The sequence below is a fragment of the Python bivittatus genome, unplaced genomic scaffold (assembly GCF_059951505.1).
Source record: "Python bivittatus isolate LINGU-HERP-01145 unplaced genomic scaffold, Pbiv_v1 ctg000310_np1212, whole genome shotgun sequence".
In the NCBI taxonomy this organism is placed as follows: Eukaryota; Metazoa; Chordata; class Lepidosauria; order Squamata; family Pythonidae; genus Python; species Python bivittatus.
Window position 1 is genome coordinate 11,848,948 of NW_028277054.1, and position 18,573 is coordinate 11,867,520.

General features: G+C 43.7%; 1 protein-coding gene across 5 annotated transcripts; it reads left to right on the plus strand.

Annotated features, from left to right (window-relative positions):
- The first annotated feature begins 623 nt into the window (after positions 1–623).
- On the plus strand, positions 624–16,994 carry GMEB1 (glucocorticoid modulatory element binding protein 1). Of its 5 annotated transcripts, none has more exons than XM_088140103.1 (10): positions 624–690; positions 4,084–4,250; positions 4,684–4,769; positions 6,061–6,185; positions 7,847–7,950; positions 8,764–8,918; positions 10,441–10,569; positions 11,153–11,290; positions 12,327–12,449; positions 13,240–16,994. In XM_088140103.1, exons 2-10 carry the CDS (start codon positions 4,123–4,125, stop codon positions 13,929–13,931), a joined length of 1,680 nt encoding a protein of 559 aa, XP_087996229.1. In that variant the 5' UTR covers positions 624–690; positions 4,084–4,122; the 3' UTR covers positions 13,932–16,994. The 5 variants fall into 5 exon arrangements, with proteins under 5 accessions (XP_087996229.1, XP_087996230.1, XP_087996228.1 ...); XM_088140104.1 differs by having other exon boundaries at positions 659–757; XM_088140102.1 differs by having other exon boundaries at positions 674–814.
- Positions 16,995–18,573: the final 1,579 nt, after the last annotated feature.

Here is an 18,573-nt window from a genome sequence, read left to right on the forward strand (position 1 = left end):
TGTCTCCTTCCGGATTTGGCAGAAGCTTCCATCAGACGCATGAAACGCTGCGCGATGGGATTAGGGCGGCTGTATCTGTGCGGCAAGTATCCGGACGGCGGTAGCTGGCAGCCAAGAGAAAAATTCTCTGTATCTCTCGCCTGGCATCTAGCAGCGCTCTGGATTTCTGGTAGCTTCAGAAGTGACAGGCGTGCAATTTCTCCACCATGTAAACATTTGCAGCAGGAAAACAGCTATCTGGATTAGGATTAAAAGGCCCTGCTTTGAACTGGAGACTTCACGATCCGTGCATGCATTTATCTCATTAACGGGGGCATGCCTGCGAATGCCGCCTCGCGCTCCCACTGCCTATTGTGAGCAAGTTAACTGTATCGAATAGCTTACAAAACGTGCAGATGCTATCGATACAGTAGCAGCAACTCTGGCGGTCGGCGGAACCGCTGAGAAGAGCCGTTCCCTCCTCAGCCAGCAGCCGGCCCGCCAAAGGTTGCAAATGCAACCCTTTTCCCCGCCCCCAACAGCATCCCATCGTGCACGGCCGCGGGAGCGCAAAAACGGCTTTGGCTCTCGCGGCCCCTTTAAGAGAGAGGAGGCGGCCGGAAGTCCTGGCAGCCGAGCCGCGGCAGCTCCTGCGCATGCTCCCTCCCTCCTCCCACCCCCCCCAGCCCCGGACTCGGCCGCTCGGAGACGGTAACGGGGGGAGGGAACGCAGGGCGACGCTCTTGCTGCCGCTGCGCTACGGGAGCCGGGACGCAGAGTGCGTGGAGATGAGGGAGGGGGTTGCGCTGGGAGAGCGCACGGCCGCTACCCCGCCGTACGTGCCGCCGCCGGGAGAGCGGACGTCGCAGCGCCGCTGCGGGGGGGGGAAGTGGAGGGTGGGGAAAGGAGGAGGAGGAGGAGGAGGAGGAGGAGGCTGCGCCTGGCCTGGAGCGAGGGAAGAGGGGCGGGGCCACGGAGGGCTGAGGGGCTCGCGGGGCAGGCGAGGGGGCGGGGCCGCGGGGGAGGCGGGCTCTCTCTTCAGCCGCGCGGGCGCGGTCACGGTAGCGGTCGAACTTGCCCTCGGCGCCGAGCGGGGAGAGCCGTTCCCGGGCGGGTCGCGCGGGCTTCCTCCTCCTCCTCCTCCTCCTCCTCCCGGCGCCGCCGCCGCCGCCCCGTCATCATCCCCAGCGGCCGGGCGAGCTGGGGATGATGGCGGTTAGAGTCGTCGGGCACGAGGTCGGGCCTGGAGAAAGAAAGAAACGAGCGGGCCGCTTTGCTCTCGCCCGCCGGTTCTGCCTCGGAACCCCCGGGCGGCGGGGGCGGGGTGGAGCGAGCTTCACCAGTTGAACTCGCTTCACCAGTTGAACTCGCTGGCTTTGATCCTCGTGGTTCTCCTGAGGGAAGGGACCGGCGACGACCTGGAATTCGCGGTTTCCCCAAGCAGAGAGGCCGCTCGGTCCAACGCCCCGGTTCCCTCTTGGGGCGGCCGGGATTTAGGGGTTCCTCCCCTGGCCGAGCTAATCGCCCCCCCCCGCCCATAAAGTGGCAGAAGCGTCCGGGGTGGTTCAAGGTCCTGTCCTGGGACTGTGGAAACTCAGTTAAACCTCTCAAAAGGGAAGCCTGCCACCGGTGTTAAGTAGGATCCATGACAAAAGGGTGTTGTTTTTTTTAAAGAAAAAGTCTGGACAAAACTAGGATTATTTTACCGTGTCATAAGTGTTACATGCTAAATGCCCAGAGTCGCTGGCCAGCATATAAATGTAATGCATTATTATTATAGCAGGGACCAGGATCAATGAAATCTCCTAGTGGTTTATGATGCAGAATATTCATTACACTGACTTAGATGGCTTTAGATAACAAGCTTTGGTGGTCGGGGGTGAATGTGGGATAAGTGAGTTCAAACAACCTCTTGGAATAGCTGAGATAATTCTCTCCTTCCTTCCCCTCCTTTAAATTAGTGGGGAAAAGTGGCTTGAGAAGAATTGACATTAATTTTTAAATGACAAATTATTATAAAAAGACTTCCTTGATTTCTATATCAAATTGTATTGCATGACTCCCTTTTTTTTATGCCAATGCCATGGCAATGTTAATGTGGCACAATGATGGATTTGAGATTGCATTTCTGGAAAACACGCTGCTTTTCCTAAAGAAGGCACAGCTGAAATGCTCCTTAAATTTCTGCCTTCTATTATGAGTATTTATTCCATTTTTTGTTTGTTTGTTTTGCTTTTTTAAATAATGGCAAACTTGATGACCTGGCACTGTTATTGGAAAGGTACCATTGTTGATTGGACAATTCTGTTTCACATGAAGAAGACTGCTAAGCCTGATTTATTTACAAAATAATAATAAAGATGCAAATAGTCTTGTTCTTGTTTGCCTCAACTTTTGTTTTCCCATAATAATAAGCAGCTAAGGCATTCTGAGCCTTCCATCATAGCCCTGCCAATATTTATGGCACTACTTGAATTAATCTAAAGTAATGGCTGTGATTTGATTAAATATAAACAGTACTGAATTCATTTGGATTACCTAAAAGTAAATTAGGAAAGCTTAACTATTATTTCTGCTTTTGTAGCAGTAAATTCCATTAAAATCCATGGGAATCTGAGGCAGATACATAGCATTGGCCAGTAGATTAGAAAATAGCTGTAGCAGATAACCCTTGATGGTCAAGAGATACTGAGCAGCCTCTCATTAATTTATCCTGAATTCAGACATATCTTTTAAAGAACTTGTTTTTGAACACAGTGGTCAAAGATTAATCTCCGAATTGAATCATTTCAATCTTACATCTAAGAAACACAAAATACATTTTCACATTCTGAATAATAAATTTATAAAATTCATTGTCATGGTATAGTTACTATACTGTACTGTACTGTACTAGAATGACAACTAGCTCAGAGAGTTTTAGAACAGTTTGTTCTAAGGAAGATTATTAGACAATAAGGTCGTTATAGATATATCTTCAGGTTCAACACCATTATTTCTCTGGGTGTCCTCTGATGTAAAATGAGAGCGGGAAATGCTGATAAGTTTTCTAGAGCCAGCAGGAGGGGCTGGTTGGTAGTGGGAAGTTGGATTCGTTGGACTGTTCATCTGATTCAGCAGTTACAATGGCCTGTGATTTTGAATCTGAAAACAAGACAGCTCACACACTTTCACTTGTGAAATGGGGGGTTTGTGCCAAAATTCTTATTTCAAAAGAATCATGTGTATGACTATTCTTAGTGGAAGATCCTGTAACTCCTTCCCCCAGCTCACCTCCTGATTTGGGAGCAACCAGTAGCCAAAATTGCATTTGGGGATCCTTTTGTTCATTTACTCACCAGTTTATAACCAATGTGTTGTGGGGGTTGTGGCCCTGGTGTCGTTCTGCTGGAGAAGGAACAAAGAGAAGGCAGAAGCAGCTCTCAGAGCCTTGAATCACTTAAAAAGCAGCAAGTGCCTCCCACCCAGATCCAAGTGACCCATTACATGATTTTCAAGCCCTCTGTAGATACATCAATCATTGCAGTGTGGCTTTCCAGCTTTCTCTGCATGTGGAGTGACACTGCTCAGTGCTTCAACCTATTAACACTTGATTTTTTTAAAAAACTAAGCCTGTGAACTCAGAAGCAAATCAGGTACAGTCTAAGCTAACTGTACATAGGACTGCAGTCTTTACTGTCTAAATAATGGATCCAATAATAATAATTCTGCGGAAAATAACCTTTTGTTTTCAGATGGTTCATGCTTCTGCTGCAGCAGGTATAGCCCAGAAAAGGGAAAAAAGGGAGTGCCTGTGCATCTTTAATTGCTGCCATAATAAGCTCTTAAAGCTTGTGAGAAAGCTAACAAGGCTAAGCCACTTTTGAGTTCCCAAGGCGATCGTGGTAGGTAGGTTGGTCAATTATTCTAAGAAAAATCATAGGTTGTAAGGAGAGGTTAGGGCCATTAAGAGATGCCCCAAAGGTGCTGATGATCTCTTTCTACCACATACATGGTCCCTTTCGGCCTACTATTATAGAATATGATAATTTTGTGTAATTAGAGGTGACTGTTCTCCTCAACTCCCAAATCAAGGTTGCCTCGGTTGTTTATTGTCCTCTGCAGCACGCTTGTTGCCCGGTCGCTCAGACTTCATGTGAACAAATGGCAAATGCGGAAGTGAGCATTCCTGTAGGAGATGTGGTGGTTGTGCCAACTGAAGGAACGGAGGGGGGAAATCCAGAAGATACCAAAACCCAGGTCATATTACAGCTGCAGCCAGTGCAGCAAGGGTGAGTGACATGCCGGTAGCAGAACAAAACGTTCCCAATACTGTACTTTTGCCCAGATTGAAGGTTTAGTGGAGGACTATTCCAAGGAGAGTTGAGAATGCAGGCATAAAAGAAGATGAAGCTCTGTCATTTAGCAATTGTGCAGAATTAATTAATAAAACAAATATATCAAACTAACATTGATAGGTCTAAAACAGCAGGTTATTGCCATATAAACTGACTGCAGTAAAATAATCAAAGCTGGACAATTAAAATGAAGATTTTGGCTTGCTATTGAAAAGTGCCAAATAACTTCTCTGGGTCAAAAATTCCATAAATAAGTGTCACCCCTTCTGATGCCAGGGGCACATAGATTGAAGTGAGGGAGATGTTCTTTCATGTAACCGGTTTTCAAGCAATTGTATCATTTGTGTATTTATTACCACTTTTACAGCAGAATTTATCAAGAGGGCTCTGAGACTAATGCAGCCGTGATGGCTGTAGAAACACATACCATACACAAACTTGAAGATGGCATTGGTGAGTTTCTCAGTGATAACAATGCATCAATTTCATGTTAGCTCAATTGCATGCAATCTAATGGGGTGCTTTGGAAAAAGCCTGCACTCAGCATGGCGCAGTGGTTAACATGGCGCTGAAGTAGGACCAGGAAGACATGATAAACTCAGACTCACTGAATGACTTTAATATAGTCACTGTCTCTTAATCCAATGTACAATCCTGGGTTAACATTGTGAGGACAAAATTGGAGAAGGGAGTACTACGTGCATTGCTTTTGCTTGAAAACAAAACTTTGCTAAGCAGAGGCAGAAATGGGGTGATCCTGAAGCATAACAATTTCTGCTTTCCTCCCAACAGTTATTTTCATGGATGCTGCTTTTTTCCCACTCCATATAATTAAGGGAAATGCCAACATTTCCACATATTTGCATAAGATGGAATAAAGTCTGTAGCACCGTGAAAAGCTAGAGTCCTTGGAAAAACTGTTCTTGTACTAAGAGGCCTTGGGAGGTTTTTTTTTATAGTCTCTTCCTGTGAAGGTGTTGTCTAAAGGTTCATATTTCTGAAGCTCAACTATAGACGCAAGGCAGTTCTTGAAGTAGTCTAAGGCAAAGTGACCACTGTTCAAATTTCATTTCCTGTCTTCATCTCTACAGAATAACTGGAAGTTTTCAAATTATATCTGACATTCAAGAATGTGAGGATGTGGGGGTAATATCCCAGTTCAAACACACTTTTCTAGGTAGAAGCTAGCACTTTGCACTTCTATTATAGTTTAATTTTGGTTTGGTGCACAGTGTGAGTCTAGCTACTGTGATTTGTGTACCATGATTTATGGCTGAGTTCAACAAATCAGACCATGTATTAGTACAATAAGCACGAACCCAGTCCACGAGAAACCCTGTCTTGTTAATGACGACAAGGAAACAATGAATTGTGTTGTCTTCCTTCTGTACTCATAACTCTTTTGGTTATTATGAAACTGTACTCTGATGCTTGCCCAAATACGTATATGTTATTTATGCATCCACAGTAGTTGTAAAGATGAAACAAACTATACAGCTTTATCAGTGTCTTTAAGAAAGAAGTGATGGCTTAGCATGTGGTTTTCATGCATTAATTAATTATTAAGCAAGCAAGCACAGTAATAAGCTTGCTTGCTTAATGCAAGAGTATCCCGAGTTCAGGCTTGGTATCTGAAGGTTAAAAAATATAGGATGAGAAAGGGACCTTTTCAGCCTTTGGGGTAGACGAGTCAGTGTTGAGGTCTCTGCATGGCTCTCAAATGTTTCCCTGTTTCCATCTGCAGATGCCAGCGCCATTGAAACCAGTGAGGAAATTGAGATTGTCTATCCCATTACTTGTGGAGATAGCAAGGCCATCTTGCTCTGGAAGAAATTTGTTTGCCCAGGAATCAATGTCAAGTGTGTTAAGGTGACAGCATGGTGAAAGTGACTTTGCCAGCTCGCTTCTCTTTGTTCTGTGTTTCTGGGTTTATGACAGGAACTTTTGTTTCCTTTGAAAAATATTCCACTTTCCACGGGATATACACAGGAGTATTTGGTACCCATAGAACTCTTAGCAATAAACTAATTTGTTTAGGCGGCAGATTAGAAGGTAATGCCTTTATTTCATTCTTGCAAGGAAGAGAACCCTCCATGAGGTGTCCACCACTGTAGGAAAAGTTGAGTTTTACATCTACCATAGTAGATTTTTGTTTTCTTATGAGAGTTTCATCTACAACACATAATTGGATGGCCAAAATTTTCCCACTTATCCACCTCCATTTTTATCCCCAAACAGTTCTACACACTGCACAGTGTCAGCCTGGAATTACAAAGCCCAGGTTGTAAGATATTCCAGCAGTTCTGGGAAAAATGAATAGGAAATGTTGGAGTTTTCCTTCAGTCGCCATTGCCTATTGGTTTGGTAATCAAACTTGCAAAACGTACGTAAAAAAAAGCATGAGATATTAGTTTTAATGGAAGTAACAGTGAAAGAAACTAAGCTTACATGTGCTAAATCATGGTCTATATAATTATGGTTTGTTGAACAAGCCATAATTAGAGTTAGGGTTCACACATAATGTGAGTGAAAATAAGGTCTCCTTGGAGTCAAGATTCAACTCCAGTTGACTTCATGGGCCTGACTATGTACTTTTCTTGACAACATGAATGTGCCAATAGAAGGACTCCACAACATGCACTTGGTTTGCCTCTGCCATCTTTGGGTGGGTGGGGGGTTGTGACTTCCTAGTCTAACCTACAGACCTGAAATTTCCTGATGGTCTGCTACCCAAGGACTAGCCAGGCCTAACCCTGCTTCTTTTTTTGAGGTTGAACACAATACCTTGTATCTTTGCATAGTGTGTGAACCCAGCAGCTGTCTGATTAATCATAGGATATTCTTCACTGCTGTCAGCGGTGGGAATGAAATAAAGTTGGTAGATGATAGTGCAGCAGTTACCTACTGTATCTGGTACCTATTGATTTCACTAAGGTATTACAGGGATGTGATCAGTGAGCTGAATACTCAGTCAGCAAGTCTAATTGTCTTGTGTCTTTCAAGACTGATAGGATCAATTTCATGTTTGTGAGATCAAAAGTTCCTTCCAATCACTGAGATATACAGTACCAGCTGCATCTTCCTGTAGATCAGCCCAATGGATTACCAGGAAGGTGAAAACATGAGATTCTCTGAGCAGTGGGGTGGGGACACCTTCAGGAGGTGATTAGCAGAAAGATAGCACAACAGAAACCTAGTGCTAAGAAAGGGAAACAGAGAAACTCAAGGTCTGAATTTTCCAAAAGTTCCTTTTCTGTATCACTGTTAGGGTACAGTGCTGTTGGAAGCGTTCCTGTGCATCAGGTCAACTCTGAGAAATAAATAAATTAAAAATAAGGGCCTCTGGGCCTGAAATTGTTGAAAACAGTTAAGAAATGCTTGCCGTATCTGGGCACTGAGAATGAATTAACAAGGTCCTAGTGTGTCTTGATCACATGTATCCATGAATAATGGGAGCTGCCTTGAAGAACGGACAGTTGAATTCTATCCTTACCATGAGAAATTAATTGGTTCCTTCTTCTGTTTGATAGTTCAATGACCAGCTGATCAGCCCCAAGCACTTTGTTCACCTGGCTGGCAAGTCCACCCTGAAGGACTGGAAGCGAGCCATCCGCCTAGGAGGAATCATGCTGAGGTAACTGTCTTCTGCTGCAGCAGCCCTCATGTACCAAACTATGGTGCAGACTTCTGGGCAGAAATCTCCCCCCTCCTCAAAACTGTGGTACCTTTCATTTCCTGCCAAATAAAAGTGGTGCTGAGAGTTTGGCCCTATGTATTTTGAAATATGGATCTTTCGTGGGAGGAAATGTCCCAGTGATTTCATGGGCTGTTTTACAGTATATAGAATGTAAAGAGGAGGTTTCTGGAATAAGACTTTGATCTATACAGGTGGCTCCTGTTATTCATGGTTCCATTACCTGCAGTTTCAAGTGTCCATGACTGGTATACAAATTAGACATTGTTATCAATAGTAAAAGGTTTGGTGTGTGGTTCTGTTTGGGAGAGGACTTTTGGAGAGTTTTTCTGGCTATGTTAGCTTGCACAAAATGGTGGAGGTGTTTTGCCCAGGCGTAAAGTACGCTTTTTCAAGCTCTCATTATCCATGGTTTTATTATCCACAGTCTTTGGGCTGAAACAGCTCCCAGTGAATAATGAGGGCCACTTTGGAGGGCCCAGTAAATTGTAGTTGTTATTCCTTACCATACTGCTGAATGAATTTTTCAAGAAAGAAAGAGGAATTTCTCATGACACAGAACCAAGCACCTCATATTATTCACCTTGCCCTGAATTATATGACTGCAGCTATGCATAAGCTAAATGGGACTGAGCATCATCTGATGTATCCTACCAAAAATGCTTAATCTTTTTACATTTTTCCCTTGGGCAATTCTTTGAATTGATTTTCATCCCCCTGAGATGACTGTTTTGTTTTTCATTCATTGTGCAGAAAGATGATGGACTCTGGACAAATTGACTTCTATCAGCATGACAAAGTGTGTACCAACACCTGCAGAAGCACCAAGTTTGACCTCCTGTTCAGCAGTGCCAGGGCCCCAGTACCAGGACAACAAAGCCTGGTACAGACTCCCACTTCTGCTGATGGTAGGAAACAGGAAAAAAAATTAATTCCTGCTGATTGGTATAGTCCTTGGTCATTAATCCTAACCCTTACCCATCCATCCATCCCGCCCCCCCTCTGTATATATACACAAAGGTAACAGTCTTTCGTAAAATCAATGAAAAATATGTAAAAACAAATCACATTATATAAAATCATTAATTCACCCTGGTGTCTGCAATATAATGGTATCCTAGATATTAAAAAGCTTTGCAGAAAAGATGTGCCTTAACCACATTCCTAAAGATCATCAGAGTGGATGCCATTTGAATTTTGGGGAGAGGCAATCCCACAGGGAGGGAGTAGTGACTGAAAACATTGCCTCTTGGCACCCCCACCCCATATCTCACATATGGTGGTACCATCACTATCACAGCTCAGGAGGAGTGATCTGAATGGGCTGGTTGTATCTGAAGGAGGGCTTCTTCCAGTTCCTTATGCTTGAGGTTTCATTTACTTGCAAGGAAGAGTTCACTTCTTTTTCCAGAGAAAGAACAATGAAGTGGGAGTAGGGCAAATCTTTCTCCTAATTTGTATGTCTTTTTTTGGAAACTCTGTGGATTTGCTTATTAGAAAAATCCTTCCACCACTGCTGGATCTCAGCTTGTTACACCGCACATTCAGCTTACACTGTCCTGACGGAACCTACTGAGTGTAGGTATCTCTTTGCATACCTTGCACAAATTCCATTTAGAGTAAGCCTAACATTTCCTTTTAATCTTTAAAAGCTATGTGTGATGGAATGCCAGGAGAATGTGGAGGCACTACAAAAATATATCTCAGTCCTTGGAAAGGAGAAAGCATGAGAATGACTCTCAAAACTCTGCCTTGATTAGGTTAGGTATAAGTTGAAATAGACACGGGCTTTGATAGGTTGTCAAGATTTGGTTACAATACATGCTGGCTGGGAAATTCTGGGAGTTGAAGTCCACTCATCTTAAAATTGCCAAGGTTGAAAGATGCTGGTATAAAGTATACAAGCTGGTGGTTATACTCAAACATTTCCTCATTCATTGCAGCATCTACAGAGCTTACATAACATTTCAAAAGCAGTGGCTCTATTGTGCCATCCCCAAAGATAAGTTGATCAACCCAAAGCAGCCTTCAGTAACCTGCCCCATCTGGCACCCTCCAGATATGCCAGAACTGCAACTCTCAAAGTGTCCAGCCAGCACAGAGACCATGCTGGTTGAGAATTTGACAAACTCCCACCCCCACATATCCTAAGAGTGCCAGGTGGGCAAGTCCAGCCTGGAATGACTGAATTCACATGCAACACTAAGACCTGCTTTGTTTGGTTTGAGCTGTGTTTTATATAATCCCAGCTATTACGATTTGGAAACCATGGCATAACATAGGGTGAACCCTACCAATTATTCTTCCACAAGTCATTGAATTGCAGATGAATAGTTGGCTTAACAGGACTTAACCTAATGTATCATCTAGGTATGTGAGTGGGTGAGGTGCTACTGTGGCAGCAAAGTATCATGGTCTTCTCTCGTGCAGGAAGCATCACACAAATTGCAGTGTCTGAGGAAAGTGTAGAAGAAGGAATTGAATGGAATTCTGCTATGACAGCAGCAGTCACTATGGCAACTGATGAGGGAATCAAGAAAGACCCAGAGGAGATTTCAGGTTGGTCCTTCCTGTTTCCCTGTACACCGTACAGACTTTTTTCTTCTTTCCTCCACTCACTTTGGAAAAGGGAGGAAGTGGGGTAACAAAAGCAAGCTTTTGTCAGTGATGGCTGGGATTACTGGGAGTTACAGCCTCAATCTTTCTGTATGGTACCACTTTGGGGAAAGCTGGTCATAAACCTGACCCATCAGCAGGAGCCATTCCAGTTATTGTGTATGCACCTTCCTTGAACAATCCTCTGATAGTTTGCCCCAAGGACAAATGGCTTCTAGTGTTTTACTTGACATGCTCTGAAAGCCATTGTCAGCCTGTTGTGGCTGCTTGTGAACATACATGTGTTCCAAGCATTGTTTCCAAGTGGCCAATGAACAGTTTACATGTGTCTTCTCTGGTGTAGGCATCTTTTAGTTCAGTGATACTTACTTCCAGGTAAGCATGTACAGTTTGGATTGACAAGTTAGCAATCAATTCCCTCAGATGTTTGGTACTGTACAGTAGTTTGCTGGTCTTAGCGGTAGAAACTTTGCTGTACAACTGCCAAACAGTTTTTCCTTTAAAAATGTTTGTCTTTCTGTGGCAGAGGACATGCTGATGTTCTGGAAAGGAATTGCTGATGTGGGTTTGATGGAAGAAGTGGTCTGTAATATTCAGAAGGAGATAGAGGAGGTGCTAAGAGGTGTGCAGCAAAGACTTGCCCAGTCCCCTTTCCAGATTACCGGTGGGTAAGAGGTCAGCAGTCTCCATGTTGATATGAAATGATAACCACTAGGGCAGACTCCCTGCCTTATTTATGCTTTGTGAATTATATTTCTATATAGTGCTCGTTTTATCCTTTTATTAACTACCCTCCAATGATAGTTTTCCTATGAGGAGGAGTAGCTGTTTGAAAATGCAATATAATCCTAAAAAAGCAAAGTAGTGAACATTACAGGAAAATGCCAAAACCAACTAAAACGCAACAAAGCTGTAAAGCATCTTTTTCCAGCAGGTTTCCATTGTCCAGATGTGTTGTATCGTAGCTCCCATAGTTGCCAGTCAGCTTGGGGAAATGTAGTCCATTGCTTCAGGGATGAACGAACTAAGTCTATTGGGGAAAAAAAGGTTCTATAAAGCATGCTAGAATGGCCAGAGGATGATGCTGCTGCTGCTGCTGCTGCTGCTGCTGCTGCTGCTGCTGCTGCTAATAATAATAATAATAATAATAATAATAAAAAAAAATAGAGATGGGGGGGAAGAGGAAGGAGATCTGCCTGATGCTGAAAATATATCAAAGTGTGAAGCCAGGAAAGTTCCATCCCTGAGGCTAAAGGGAAAAAATACTTCAGGACGTTGTATATGTATTTTTTCCTACAAAATTGCTCATTGTAATTTGCATACTAATAATACATTTGGCATACGTTGATTCTAAAACTTCTGCTGTAGTCTCCCCTGCACCCTTATTTGCAGACTGAATTGGGCAGAGGGCATCAACAGTTCCTGCTTTGGAATGCTTGAGCAAGAAGGTTGTTCAAGATTCAGGGAGATAGTATTATCATAAGTCTTTTCCTCACCTTTTTTATTGTTAATAATTCTCCTCTTAGTGTCAGTTTCCATGGCTGTTATAGGTGCATCTTGCATAATCAAGACCACATGCAGATGCTACCAAAGTGTTAAGTAACCCTGCATGAGCAAACAGGAATAGCTCAGGGTCTTTCTGCCTGGGAATCGAATCCCATTTAGAATATTAATCAATATCTGTGAATATTTCCCTGTAGATGCTGCTGTCCTAAATAATGTCGCTCATACTTTTGGTCTGATGGATACAGTGAAAAGAGTGCTGGATAACAGGAAGAGTCAAACAGATCAGGGAGAGGAGCAATTTCTTAATACTCTTGCAGGTAATTTTGAAAGTGGAACATTCTTAGCTCATCAATTAATTGTGCAAGAAATGTGCCTTTGTTGCTTTGCTATGTGGAATACATTCTTCCTCCCTCAAATTTGCCCTTTTGGTGAGGAGGCTAAGCCCTCCAGATGTTATTAACATTAAAACACATATATTCCACTCTCACAGCTGATCCTAAATTGGTCCTAAATTAAGCACTTTTGTACAACATGCATAACTGTTGTTCTTTTTTTTACTAATGTTTACATTTGGGCATTTATATTTTCCTTATGTTATTAAATAGAGCAGATTCTTTATGATTATCAAAAGTATTACTCTTAGTTGCACTGAATACACTTTTATCTTTTCCCATGAGGCACTAGCTGTGTTCTGACCAGCATTTTTGCTGTCTCCATATAGCATTTATCATGTTGTAATATTTTTGGCAGTTTCAGTACATGTTGCAGGTCTGGGAGCTTTCATATGATGCTGTTTTAATATTAAAGCTGCTGTTGTCTGCAGTTCTGAGGTGGGGTTACGCAGTATTTGGGGAGGGAAAGTAGTTTCCCCTCTCCATCCCAGCCTTTTTTATTCTGTAAATAATGGGAGTTATCCACCTGAGACAGCCAGTTCCATCCATCGTTCTGTTCTTTTGACAGCAGCAGAAATGACTGAAAATTATACCTAGAAATTGTTTTCCTACCTCCATGAAAATACTTGTTCCTTCCACTTGTCTTTCATGCTGCTTGTATGACAATTTCAAAAGCATTTCCTTGACTAGACTATCCCATAAATACTTCTTGCAGCACTAGATCGCCAACTAGAAGAGCAGAAGAAGCTTGCCAGGAACCCATCCATTCAGAATGTGGTCCTGATGCCAGTCAGCACTCCAAAGCCTCCCAAAAGGCCCCGGTTGAAACGTCCAGCTTCAGCCACAGTTCTAAGCCCCTCGGCCCCCATTCAGCAACCTCAGTTCACCGTCATCTCGCCCATCACCATTGCACCCATGGGACAGCAGTTTTCTGTTAGCAACATTCCAATGGCCACGATCAGCCAGGGCTCTAGCCCAGTGACTGTCCACACATTGCCCTCGGGCTCCCAGCTTTTCCGCTATGCCACTGTGGTTTCTTCCTCCAAAACCAGCTCGTCTGATACAGTGACACTTCACCCATCCTCAAGCTTGGCCCTGCTGAGCTCGGCAGCGATGCAGGACAGTGGGGCTCTTGCTAACGTGGCCACTGTGGTGAATCCTGTGGAACTGGTGGCCATGGAGTCTGGCCTGACTTCTAGCATCCAGGCTGTTGAGGGCACTGCAGAGGATGGACAGACTATCATAGAAATAGACCCGGCACCTGATCCAGAAGCTGAGACTGAGGAATCTGGGGGGAAAGCTGTGATTTTGGGGACAGAATTGAGGACTGAGGAGAAGGTGGTGGCTGAGGTTGATGAACATCAGCATCAGGTCCATAATGTAGAGATTGTAGTCTTGGAGGACTAGTCAGCAAGCCATCCTGTCATGCTGATTGATTGTTCATCTCTATCTTTTTTATTTGCTTGACCCCCCTTTTTTTTTTTACAGCCTTTCAGGTAAGTTCGCACAACTGCTGATGATAATTTTTAAATTGTCACCTTCTCCAGGGAGAAAGAGCAAGCTGTGCTTTCCAGTAGGGATGATTGTTTGTTGGAAAAGGGAGAGTCAGAATTTCACCAGCCTAGTGAAAGGGAAACAAGTCACTGCTGTTATCACTCTGTGCAGAGCAGGGTTTCTCAATGTTGGCAACCTTAAGACGTGTGGACTTCAACTTCCAGAATTCCCCACTGGCTGGGGAATTCTGGGAGTTGAAGTCTACACGTCTTAAAGTTGCCAACACTGAGAAACCCTGGTGTAGAGTGATGGCAGTCTATAGACCCAGGTTTGAAATGGCACTTCTTGGACTGTTTGTCTCAGAAACAAAGTGAGCCAACTACTGGAAATATAACTACTGGATGAGAATGACCTTAAGGCAAGAGCTACCTTATGGATCTTTAGTTATTACGCACCACAGGAAGGGAGATTGTGTGTCACTTACTGACTTTCTTAGCCTTTTGTTTTTTTGACGGGCCAAAAAACAAAGCGCCCTGATTTGATCAATCAAGTCACCAATTCCACATCACCCCCCTTCTTTGGAACGTATTGTGTTTTTTAAACATTTATTTTCCCTAAGCTATTGGCCTATTTGCGGCTTCAAAAACGGGATTCTTGGCTCTTCCTTTTTGTACCTTCTCCGGTGGTTTTTCTTTTCCCTTGGTTGTTACAAGATTTCTAGGAATTGCTTACGCTTTATGCACGTGCAGACATGTACAGGGAGAAACCAGGAACTAAGCAGACAGATCATCCAATAACTACCTGCCCTCTGAATACAGAATTGATAACCTGGATGTTTAAGTATGGGTGGTCTGGTTACACGCTGGGAGAATTGGGCTCAGCAGGCAGGACACACCTACAATTTACTCTGCACTCTGGGAATCCATACCGTACTGGCTTGTGTGTGTGTGTGTGTGTGTGTGTGTGTGTATGTTTGATGTTCATACTTTTTTGAAAAAAAATATTACAGGAGTCTAGATGGCATATCACTTCAGCAGTGTGACTGTCTGGTCTCCCTTTCCGTCGGGCTGGATGTTTGTTTGTTTGTTTGTTTTAGTATCTTCCTTAAGGGAAGAGAAAGGAGTGAAGAAAGGATTCTCTTCCCCACCTTCCTCCTGGCCATAACATAGCGATTATGGTCTCGCTCTCCATATTTTAAGAAACAAACTTAAAAAGAAGAATTGGAAGGCTTGAAGAGTAAACCAGTTGAATTATTTTAAAACTACAGTATAAAAAAAAAACAAAACTCCCTACAGGAGTTGGGTAGTGCCATTTGTTTTGTTTGGGGTTTTTTGCATTAAAAGTTAAGCAAAACAAAAGGCTATCAGGACTGCTCATTATGTTGACCTGGTCTCCTTTCTCTTCTCCGCTTTATCATCCTGGAAGGGCTTCGGTAGCCCGATGGAGCAGGAATGGCCAAAGGTTGCCAATAGGGCGGTTGAGAGATCAGGATCCGAAGGGCGTGTGAGATTAGAACGTGTGCTGACGGGAAAGGCCTGAAACCACAGGCACCCCCTGCTTCTCAGAAGAATGTTCATGCAAAGGGAAGCACTGTCTGGCCACATCCATCAGCAGTTATAGAGCCTATGGCACCGTTCTCCCTGCCAGAATGAAAATCAGCAAAGCTGAAGGGAAACAGGCACACCGGGCCCCTGCCCCAAAGCAGGACTGTAGCCTGGCAATGTGACGATACATAAGATGAGGATTCTTTTCTTTTTGTGTCATTAAAATCAGTCAAAAGCCAGCCGGAATATAATTAGAATCACTTCCAAAAAAAAAATGTAAATAATAAAGAGAACCAGCAAAGTCAGTCTATTCTTGGCTGTGTCAAAGCAAAACCATTTTTCCCCCTTGGAAAGCTGAAACCAGACAGATACAAGAAAACCAAGGGGGAAATCCCACCAAATGTGGAAGTGGAGTCTCTTGACAAGAGGGCGGCACTGGCTTATCCATGCCAGTGTTTCTCAACCTTGGCAACTTTAAGATGTGGACTTTGACTCCCAGAATTCCCCAGCCAGGTTGCTGACTGGGGAATTCTGGGAGCCAAAGTCCACGTCTTAAAGTTGCCAAGGTGGAGAAGCACTGGTGCACACCATCTGTGCTCCCTTTCTCGTGCGAAGCGGATGGTGCCCTTTTCACACCAAAGGCTGAAGAAAGTGGTATAGCGTATTGCAACTCCAGCCTTCATCATCAAAGGCAAAAAATATATATAAATAACCCCCTTTTTAAAAAGTAGTGCTGATAGGTTTAGTGGGAGAAGGGTTCAGTGTCCAAGATCTTCTACCCGTTTTTTGTTTTACTGAAAGGAATATGGACATATGTTCTTAAGTGAACTCCTGCGTCTACTTGTGTACATCACAACTCTTAGGAGAAAGAGAGTGGATGTGATGGCCCTCTAAAAATATTTATATGATGGGGGTTGGTCATCCATTATCAGAACCTAACTTCAAAAATCCTTTTGCCAATAATCAGCTTAGGGCTCAGCTCTGGTCCTGCTTTAAATTGTGCCAACACAACATACTAACTTAGGGTTAATAAAACTGAAGTAACACAATTGCTTGGGTTCAAACAATGTATTTAGCCCCAATCTAGCCCACCACATTTTAATCTACCATGTGTGAATCCACCACAGATATGAAGCCCTAACAGGTTCTACCTTCCGCAGAAAAAAAAAAAAGGTATTTCCAGAAGATACAGCCCTTCAAACCGACAGTCCCAGGGTAACGGTAAACTGCTGTTCAAGCTTCTTTCTGGCTAGTTTGTAAGGGCATCTGATATTTTCCCTTGCTATAATGTGCTTTCTGGAAAAGGAGACATGCAGGTCCCCAGAGGCATCTGGTCTTTTCTCGGGTGAATTTTGTAGACGGCTTCAAACCTCCTCTTGCCCCTCCAGAGCATAGGCGTTTAATAAAAGCCACAATGGCATCACACAAATAAAGTGAATTACATCATTTGTATCAGTCGACTGACACAAATTTCATAATTTGCAACATTGGGGCAATGGCGTCATGATGCATATGATATCAGTTGCTCTCCCTGTGGACCTCCGCATTCCACAACAGGGGAAGTTCAGTCACACTTACAGAAGTTCACCCATTGTCTTGTGCCTCAATTTGGTCTCTTTGCACTTTAGTATAATGCAGTGTTTCTCAACCTTGGGAACTTTAAGATGTGTGGACTTCAACTCCCAGAATTTCCCAGCCAGCCATGCTGGCTGGGGAATTCTAGGAATTGAAGTCCACACATCTTAAAGTTCCCAAGGTTGAGAAACACCGGTATAATGCATGAACCCAGCCAACTGTGGGTTATTTCACAAAGCATATGCTTACAGTTAAGCTCAGTGTATGAATCTGGTTGCAGTTCTTGTGAAGATAAAAAATGACATAGAAATTTGTGCACCATCCTTGAGAACCTAAGACTTTTCGTTTATCCAAAGCCAGTCCATAATTTCTTCTTAGTTAACGCATTTAATAAAAGTATCTGCCCTGAGCTGTAAACTCAACAGCACATTTCAGTTCAAAGGAAAGGTCACTAAAGCAAGTGTGTCCTTTTTCCAAGTTTTGTTTACTAAAAATGATCCACCTGTAACAACTCAAAACAATTTAGAATATTCAAGTGTAACTTTTCAACAGTGTTCGTAGCACAGTACGACAGGTAAACTAACATGGTTTAATAAGTGTATTTGACTCAACAGGATCAGGTTTTCACATGCCAGCCTGATACACTCAGTTATTCAAAAGGATCACACATTACTCTGGGCCTAAAGCACATTAGATAGATTTGCACAACGTGATAAGAGCCAGGGTGTGGTTAGTGGTGAAGGTGTGTAGGATCAGGGAATCACAGAAGCACACTGGGTGACTTTGAGGACTACCACTCTCAACCCAGTCTACCTCACAGGTTTGTTGTGGGGGAAACAGAAGTGGGATACATATCAACCCAATAAAACAATATTTTACCAATCAAGGTGGGTTCCCATAACGTGGCAAACCTAAGCAAAACAAGCCCTATATTATGGCTTAGCATATTGTGCATACCTGATCATCAGCCAACTCTGGCAGATACAGAAAGCTAAGCGGGCAAGCCAGTTTCTTCCTGGTTTACACATGGATGTGGAGCCACTGGGGAAATCCAAGGCTGTAGGCTAGACTGCGAAGTCAGCAAAAGAGGCAGGAGAAAACAGCCACTTACACTTTGAGCCTGCCAAGAAAGCTGTCCATGAAAGTCAAACGCAACTCCAGGGCCAACGTTACCTCTCCCCCAACTCTGGGGTCCTTCAGATAGGTGGGATTTGGGGACGCTAGTCAGGAATTAGGGTCACTGATGGTCAAGGCATCTGGAGCGCAGCAGAAATGGGTCCCTCCAAGGCTTCGATGTCTTGGCTCGTAACTCCTCCCTGGAAGCAGCTGCACCCACCCAAGACCCCTGACCCACAGCCACTCTTCCTGCGGGCGTCTGCTCTACCGCAGCAAGCCCAACCGAAGGAACAATCCTCATCGCCGCGGCCAGTCCGCCT